Raw genomic sequence first — 9079 nt, 5'->3', positions numbered from 1 at the left:
TCCTCTCTCTCTCTCTCTCTCTCTCTCTCTCTCTCCCTCTATTGTATGCCTTGTGGTGTAGGTACAAGCGCATGGACCGGTCTGAAGGACTGGCCGCCGCATCAGACTATGTGGCCATGAAGGCTGCACTCGGACGAGATCTGATAGAGGAGGTGCGCGAGAGTGGCGAGGAGCCTGAGTTGCCGGTCAGTCCGGTGCAGGTATATATATATACTTCGCAGCTATATTCTATGCTAAGCTACACCCACCTAATATCTCACATGCTATTTCAACACGCACTAACATCTCACATACACTGATATAACACATTTTGATGCAACACACACTATCCCATACATTAACATATCAAATATCAGTACAGCACACTATCACATCACGCATTAATACTCTCACATACACTGATATAACACATTTTAATGCCACACTATTACATCACTCATTAATACCCTCACATACACTGATATAACACTTGTCAATGCCACACACTAGTACATCACGCATTAATACCCTCACATACACTGATATAACACATTTTAATGCCACACACTATTACATCTCGCATTATTACCCTCACACACACTTGTATATCACGTACTACAGGCCAAACCTAGTTTGCCAGAACCGCAATCGCCAGTGCGAGCACAGACACAGGCTCCCCAGCCCGATAGTGAGTCCGAAATAGAACCCGAGGCTAATAACGGGACGAATAACGGTATGGATGATAGGGACTTTGAGGAAGAGGAAGAGGGGCAAGCCAGCTCTGCATTTAACACGCCCGAACCCACGTTCCAGATGGTATGCTGTGGGTCTATGTGGGGTGTCAGTATTGAGTGTGCTTCTGAGGATATACCTGAAGTTCCTTCTTGTATTAGAAATCAAGTTGGCTTTGTTGTATATGCCCTACATCCGTTAAAATACATATAGATCAACACACACACAACACATGCGTATATATATATCTCTCTCTCTAGATTACTCACACAGCCTACCGGTATCCATAGCAACCGTAATGAGAATGTGCCTATATACTTTTAAAATCATGACATCTCTCTTACCCAAGTGCCCCCTACCGTTTCCCTAACACAGCCACGAGATGCGTTTGCTAAGCAACAGAGGTCACCCGCGGCACACCAATCCCCTGCACCACCAAAGATTGAAGCGCCGGAGGAAGACTCGGAAGAAGCCAGCGACGACTTTGACGACAGTGACGATGACGAGGATGAACTCCAGACCGTGTTATCAGGTACGGGTGTAGTTCTGGTTCTGATTATGGTTCTGGTTCTGGTTCCTATGGCTGTAGCTGTGGCCGTGACTGTGGTTTGGTATTCAGTAGTTGTTTTGGTGAACGCTTACCCAATCCCGTTCTATCAGGTGTAGGTGCAGATGTGGTATTTAAGACTTGCTCACCGTGAGTGATGTGATGTGATTCGTGTACGGGTTTTGGAGTATGGGGTTTCGGGTTTGGTTTGAAATTTCCGATGGGAGAGTTTCAGGGTTCTAGGGTTTTTCTAGATCAGTGTTTGATAGGCTCAGAATATAAATATAGGACGCGACGCAAGATGTCCTACTATACCTGGAGTGTTCTGCATCCCTTGCCCATTAGCAACCCTCTGTAGGCTATACCTGATTAGACGAACATTTGCAAAATCACTATGGTTCTAGTTTCACATCTCAAATCATACTACGCGAATACACAGTCACAGTCTATAATGTATACACTAGTTTATTTGGTTTGGTTCAGCATATACTCACAGACGTTACTCATGCCTATGCCTCCCTTGTATAGGCAAACCCTCACCAGCGGCGCAGAAACAAGCATCACCCGCACCCACGCAACTGAAGGATGACTTCGATGATGACGTGGACGATTTCGATAGCGTATGTTCGTGGCGAATATCCATCTATATATATCATTTTATATATATGTATGTATATATATATGTGCGTATGTGTATGTGTATGTGCATGTGGGGCATTGCTGGCAGCTGTGTAGGTATTTTCTGCAATGTGACCCTGTTCCACCTTGGATGAGTTCATCTGGATCGGGTGAATGTTTGGCACATACGTGTTCGTGCAAGTGTATTTTTATTTAGGGTTTAGCTGTGTATGCTCTTAGCACTTTATATAGCATAGTCCTTTCACAACCTATCCATATGTGCGATGCTCTCCCATATCGGGGCCTACGACACACTACTCCGTGTACGTTAGTATGTCTTGAGTTGCGGTTTATTCTGAACCCCTGCTAGAACCACAACGTATAATGTTTTTATCTTTTTATTATCTTTTTTTCCTCGGCTCCTGCACATCCTTTCCGCACCTGTAATAATATCCTATCTGTCGTCAATACTTACTGGTACTTTCATACACAGGATTTCGGTGAGGACGATGGTTTTGACGATCTTTGAAGATGTCGATTGGACCCAAGCACTAATAATCGACTCGATTAACTTGAGATATGGGTCAACTTGCCTAGGATAGGTTGACGTGCCGATTTAGAATCAACCCGATTGGCCAATTTTATCTATGCAAGTCAGGCGCGTAATAGTGGGAGTTTGAAATATTCCAAGTGCTGCAAGGACGAACAACGGTACACCACATGATGAGTACCGCAGTGAGCTTTATAAACAGATACGCCCATACAAATAACTCACTAATCGATTGAAGTTTTATTAAAATAATGTATGTACATAATACAAGCCGATTGGCCAATTTTATCTATGCAAGTTAAGCATATGTAATAGTGGGAGTTTTAGAATATTCCAAGTGGTGTTAAGGAATACTGGCATGGCACACCACATGAATAGTACCGAGGTGAGCTTTACAAGCAGATAGGCACATGCATTGAACTCGCTATTATCGATTAGTTATGATTAATTTAATACTACATATATATAATGTTCATTTCAATCATCGCTACCATCGATTTGTAGCAAACAACAGAACACAATACCGCATCATTTCATAGAAGTTTTAGGGTTTAGGATTTTGCACGTTCTTGACTCGTGGAATGCCGCCAAAACACCCTTACAGACCAGACCCGTGGTGATAGTAGACCTGATAATCACACTCACAGTCACTCGATCGTATAATTACAAATAACGTTGAAATCTCGGCGTAGAACAGACCGGTTAGATTATATCATTAATAATAATAAAGTGCCCAAATTTATTGATATCTAAGTATACAATATTATAACTGTTCAATCGGAAATGACGGTTGGCCTTTTCCTATGCCATCTCATATCTTCAATCGACCCCGAATGCGATAGATGCCTGAAGAGATCCCCCAACGGCTTGCAGCATTCACACCTGCTCCCATCCCTGTACGTGTCCTTTTGCGAATGCAAAGAATGATCAGCAGTTGTCCGTCTAGTTCTACGACGACTTTGTGGTTTACGCATAGCGTACTCGTCATTAGTCTCGTCTCTCTCGCTATCTCGACTGCTGAAACTGTGCGACTTAGTCAAAATTACATCTTTAGAAGTATCAGATAGATTGAGTATGCTCAGCGTCTCCGACAAACTCTCAGTTGACATTGGAGTGTGCATTACTGCCGCCATTGAACTAACATCCCACACGTTTCTTGGTAGTCTACTGGTTACACTGTGCCTGTACTGTCTACGACCACCTTGCAGACCTTCTTTAGGTGTTATGTCTGCACCTGTAAAGTCACTCCGCCTCTTGCCTTTGAGTACCATTGTCCCTGCTTTTTTTAGTCTAGTTGCTGCCGTGGTATTCTGTGACGGTTGTAGCACAAAATGATTGTTGTATATATATATGGATTCTGTTAGGATTTCAAAATTGCAATCTGTAGCAGGTTGTGGATGTGAGATGATTGACGAATTCCTGCATTTGAACTTCGCTAGCCGGAGTCCCGGACGCATGTTCTTATTTAACTTTGTATGTATATCATTTTTCCCCGAGTACTGCTATCAGTTGTGGTCTCGTGGATAATCATGACTCGACATATTTTTTAACCTCCAATTTAAATAGAAGCCGTTTGCGTCCAATAACAGTGAGATCTATTGCGTGCTCATCAGATGGTACTGGGACAGGACTACTCTGTGAGCACTGAATAGTGGGTTAAGGCCGTGACCATGCGTGGCGATGGGAACCAGGGAAAATGGGATTTTTATTTATTTATTTCAATAAATACCATAGCTCAACCCATTTCAGATTTCATGTTTCAAATTTTAGCTTTCAGTAGAGAAGCTGTGCTGGCAGTTTGCGTATCATTATTTGTTTGTTTTTTTACAACAAACAAAAGTACAGTACATATAATATTTTTTTATAAATAAAAACTAGTACGTACTTTACTGCCTTGTTTGTTTTTTTGCTAAATATTTATTATGACAGAAATAAAACTGAGTATTTATTTATGAGAAATGAGTGGTGACTTCAGTCACCTCACTCTTCAGTCTTCACTCTTCACTGTATTCTTCAGAAGAAAAAAGCCCTGAAGCAGGTCTTCACTCTTCAGGACGGTCTTTATTTTTATTTGTCCAAGTCCCTGACCGTCACGGGAGGGATATTTGTGACATTCTGAAATATTGAGTGCATTGAATCAACCAAACGTCTGTGTTACTATGACTGCATTTGCCTATGAGGTATATAATAGAAAAGAGTGATTGATTGATATTAAGCATACAATATTGTTTTCATACTAATTGAAATGATCTTCTGTAGAGAACACTGTTAGCGGAAGACTAAATAAACTCGCTTACACTGTCTAACAGGTTATGAGTCTATATTGACCAACTATATCTAGTAAGTGCTACACCACACACGACAACATACACACCTTGCTGTTCCTCACACTCACAATACAGTACTACACACCCGTACAATACTTTATACATGCATCTTCACATCCACCCGTATATACTAGCAAAAAAACGAATAAAAAGAGACATCTATCGAAGTGGACAACTAAAAGGTGGACAGGTTGCGACGACCGCGGTACATACCTGTTTTGAATAAAAAAGTAAAAGCATATTTACAAATATGACTCCGACTCTTCTAGCAATAACATCAATCTTCATTGCTCGTTTTTATCTAAAAATACGATTTTTTTTTAAATTTTCAGTGTCGCCACTCGCCAGCCACTTTTTTTTATGAAACTAAATAAAGTATAAAACTAACCAATGCTAGTTACATTTTCTCTCTCTCTCACTAGGTAGTAGAGTAGCGAGAGGAAAAGGTACTCAGTCAGATTCTATTTTGTACTTGTATTTGTTTTTATAAAAAGTAATTTTTTTAAATGGAAATTGCGCATGGTTCGGATTTATGCTCGGTATATACGTATACGGATTTTATTTTTCGGGTGAACCAATTCAATTTTATCCAATATGAATATTCGGACCATTTCGATAAAATGGACAAATCTCGTGATTTTCAAGCGGGATGACTAGAGTTGACCACTCTACTACAGAAAAGTAGAAAGGTAACAATAAACAAAGGTTGCAGAAAAGTTATTGAACAATAGCAATTAATTTCTACCCAATCACTTAACGCCCACGGAAGTTTGCCCTCGTTCGGATTTATGTTTGTTGTTTTGGGGCTTTTTATTCGCTTTTATTTGAAATTTTATAATTATCCTTTACCAATTGGTGTAGCCAAAATCCGAATTTTCAAAATATTTTTATTGAATTTGTCATTTTTAGAAGGCTATGATTTTTCAAGTGACTGAAAGTGAGGTGCATTTTTCTTTTTCTTTTTGGGTTGTTTTTTTTCTCGGTCTTGTCTTTATTAAAAAACAAATTCGGTGTACTACTAAGTACATACCTCTGAGGACAGAGACCTAGTAGTAGAGTTTCTCTACTCCTGCTCTACTCTCTCTAGAGATAGCAGTAGTGAGACTATATTTTTAAATATCTAGCAAGAGTCAGAGAGGTGGCCAGCCGGATTTTGGCCCGTACATGCATATACATATGGTCACAAATATGCTCGTTGTCGTGGACCGCGTGGCCCGCGTGTATTCAGTATTACGAAATATTTACGAATTCTGCAGCAGCCCACCTGATTCAAGGTTTGTTCACCGAGCAGCTCTTTACTCTATATACCATATTCTATTGAATATAAAAACAAATATCAGCTGCCTTCTACCTTCGACAGCCTTCGTCCCTCTCATCGATTTACAAACGTTTTAAAAAATACCATAATGTCATAAGACGCCCTCTGACCCTCTCTCTTGTATAATTTAGAGGGCTTGGCCTACATATGTGTCATGACACATGAGTCATGACTGTGAGCCTAGGTTTATTTGTATATTGTTTACTCTATTGAAATATTTTCTAACGACCAGCCTTATATTAACGGGTTCAAGAAATTTTGTTCGAAATCAAGGATGCAAGGGCCAGAGTCCTAAAATGACCGTGTCCTCGGCTCGGCTCTCATGAACTATTTCAGATTAATTTTTTGACTGATGAGAAGTAACCGTAAAAATTGTCAGTGTGTGATAGAATAAAATCTGAGCTATAGTACGGTAATTATCAATATTTTGAAGATCCCGTAAAACCATACCGCCTTGAATGCCCCTGAACCTTGAAAGTAAAATTAAAGTGCTATCCGAATTTGACGAAACCCACTTTTGTTTCGCGTTCAAGGACGCCCTAATTCATCAAGTTCTATGTGGTTGTTTGATATTTCTACTTTGCCTTTTTGTCTGTTTTTGACCCTTCTTGTATTCTGATTCTCTTCTCTCTTGTTGTTGGTTGCTTGTTGTATGTATACATATTTTAAATAAAATACCTTTTTGGAGTGTTGATACTCCAACCCTTGTTGGGACTTGGGACTTGGGAGACTGCCAGACTGGGAGCCTGGGAGAGTGGGAGTCCAAAGCTCAAAGCTGCGAGTTCGTACTCGGACTTTGGCACTCTCGGAGTCGATTGTCTTACGAGGTAAATGCCTTTCAGGCTCCGAGGTCAACTATGCCCTATGGAGTATCCAATATACAATCCTGAATCCTGAATCCAGGTCCAGAATTAAGAATCCAAATTTCAAGGATCAGTCCTCGGTTCCTCTCGTTTTTATACGGTTGGCACTCTCTTCGCAGCAGTTGAAACGAAATGCCACAAAAATAAGTATTTATGTTTTAATTATAGAAAACTATTTACAGACAGCAACAAACATATTCTCATTGCTGTCGCAAACTGACGATCCGTAGAGACGACATCCGCCAACCGCTCTATTCTACTAGAGAGCCCAGATATTGTCATCTGTTTTTGAGATAACATATATTGTCGATAATATCGTATATGGGGCCATTTTTCTATAAAAACAAAGTCAGTATGTACAGTAATTGTTAATTACTGTACAATTGTAAATATACTATTTCAAACATACCTCGGAATAGAGGCATGTTTCCAATAATAAGAGTTTTTAAATGTGGCTGGTGAATATTGATGTGCACAGTGCAGTAAATGAAGAAGGGAGCGACGCAGCGAGGATCGCAGATCTGCAATGTAAGTATTCAATAGTAGCACTGATTTGGTCTGAAATTCGAACAGTAAAATAAATACACAGTATTGCATAGCCTCCTAAATTGAACAAGTATTGCATAGTAATCAGCACATACCGTTTAAAAAAGGGTTGGGTTGACATGGAAGCACACGAGCCTAGTAAATCCTCGTGACAATGTCATATGTCTTGTGACCTGTCACCATCTTGTCAAGTTATCCTATTGAACTATCTCTCAGTCTATGCTTACTGCTCATATTGGAATATGGCGATGATACATCTAGGGCCTCACTTGCCTGACAGTGTGTTATTTTCAAACTGCGTAGACTGATCAGACCCCCGTCCGAGTACATTGAAAGCGCATGCATTGCGATTTATGATGTCTTTACCAATGACGCCACAATTATATCTACGCACACAAGGTGCTCTCTGTTTATTGCAAAATTCTGGCACAAAGAAGTGCGTTCAGTCGGCCAGACTGTTGTTTCAAGTCTGCACTAATGTTAAATTGTGGCACTATCTTTGTAGACAACTACAGCTCCTGCTTTGTTTCGACTTGCGCAGGAGGTGCGGCGTGTACTTCGTCATGCAGCGCTTGTACTTCAATATCCAGTGCCACCCACTCGGGCACAATTCTTTTTGCGGCAATCAGTTTGGGTTCTTTTGTTTCCGGGTTATTACACTAGAGATGAATATTAGAGTAGTCCAGGTTAAAATGGCGCATTGCTGTATAAGGTCAACATCAGTGATAGACAACCGCATAGAAGAAAGAGAATCAGAGTGTGCTAATGTGCACTGGTATACTTCCGAAACTTGTATATAAATGGATACTAAACGTCTGACACGCGACACAGCTGCTTACCCATAATAGCCAACAGATATTAGAATGTTAATGGGGAATACGAACAGACTGAATCAAAATTAAATTGTGAGACACGCTCTCTTATTCAGCAAACTTCCATATAAAGAAAGTGAATTTCGAGAGTTTGGAATCAAGCATAGTGCTATATATATATGCACATTTATAATTCATTTGTATGTGTTGTTTCGGCCTTAAACAAAAAAAAGCATATTTCAGTAAACACTCACCAGATCAATGGTCTTCGCTGTTGCTTTGGTTTCTAAGCTGCACCATGTCTCACACCACAGCCATTCCTGCGGTAGCGAAAAGATCTGAACATGCGGCTGCAAACTGTTTGGCAGATCCTGCAAACAAGATATAAACACTATAATCAGTATCTTTTCAATTCAGCGATAGAGTGTTGCTTTAGAACAATGCATACGAAGAGACGATAAGGATTGCTATCATTGTGTCCTTTGTTGAGTGGGTGGTCTGTGTTATCAACTTCACATCCGACAGGAGTAGCGAGCCTATTTACGTTTGGGTACGGTATCCATGACGACGCCACTCTCATGTTGTATTGAAATTCCATTACCATATTTACCGCTGAACTGTAGTGATACTACTGCATACCAAATTATAAAAGTGGGATATGTAGTGGAGTGGACGCAAATCTCACTGAAGGTAGTGCCATCGTGTACATTTTCATATAACCACCTGGACACATAGTGGCATACAGCTCGCGGATAGAATGAATTACGCCTAAAATTTATATATTTAT

The 9079-nt window shown here is 40.3% G+C and overlaps 3 protein-coding genes across 3 annotated transcripts in view; 1 reads left to right on the top strand and 2 right to left on the bottom strand.

The window, feature by feature from the left end:
* The window catches only part of SARC_10358 (coatomer subunit beta'), a gene marked incomplete at its 5' end in the record, with an annotated part of 12534 nt that extends 9834 nt beyond the window's left edge, over window positions 1-2700 (top strand). The window contains 5 exons of the mRNA XM_014295604.1: window positions 62-200; window positions 601-795; window positions 1087-1243; window positions 1787-1878; window positions 2370-2700. Of these exons, the coding sequence (XP_014151079.1) occupies window positions 62-200; window positions 601-795; window positions 1087-1243; window positions 1787-1878; window positions 2370-2405 (619 nt within the window). The remainder of the gene's footprint in view (window positions 1-61; window positions 201-600; window positions 796-1086; window positions 1244-1786; window positions 1879-2369) is intronic.
* Window positions 2701-3156: 456 nt separating this feature from the next.
* Window positions 3157-3731, bottom strand: SARC_10357 (hypothetical protein). Its single transcript, XM_014295603.1, has one exon. The coding sequence runs from the start codon at window positions 3695-3697 to the stop codon at window positions 3200-3202; it is 498 nt and encodes a 165-aa protein (XP_014151078.1). The 5' UTR covers window positions 3698-3731; the 3' UTR covers window positions 3157-3199.
* A 4148-nt stretch (window positions 3732-7879) lies between these two features.
* Window positions 7880-8872, bottom strand: SARC_10356 (hypothetical protein; the record flags this gene model as incomplete). The annotated part of the gene is made up of 3 exons (XM_014295602.1): window positions 7880-8139; window positions 8547-8663; window positions 8741-8872. The coding sequence occupies 3 exons, from the start codon at window positions 8870-8872 to the stop codon at window positions 7990-7992; spliced, it is 399 nt and encodes a 132-aa protein (XP_014151077.1). The 3' UTR covers window positions 7880-7989.
* Window positions 8873-9079: the final 207 nt, after the last annotated feature.

The sequence above is a fragment of the Sphaeroforma arctica genome, assembly GCF_001186125.1.
Source record: "Sphaeroforma arctica JP610 unplaced genomic scaffold supercont1.1219, whole genome shotgun sequence".
NCBI classification, from domain to species: Eukaryota; class Ichthyosporea; order Ichthyophonida; genus Sphaeroforma; species Sphaeroforma arctica.
The sequence above is the reverse complement of the archived record's forward strand: the minus strand, read 5'-3'. Positions and strand labels throughout refer to the sequence as shown.

What these genes read in the sequence shown, in the direction of transcription:
- SARC_10357 (XM_014295603.1), bottom strand. Translation starts at nt 3,697, where the DNA reads ATGGTACTCAAAGGCAAGAGGCGGAGTGACTTTACAGGTGCAGACATA.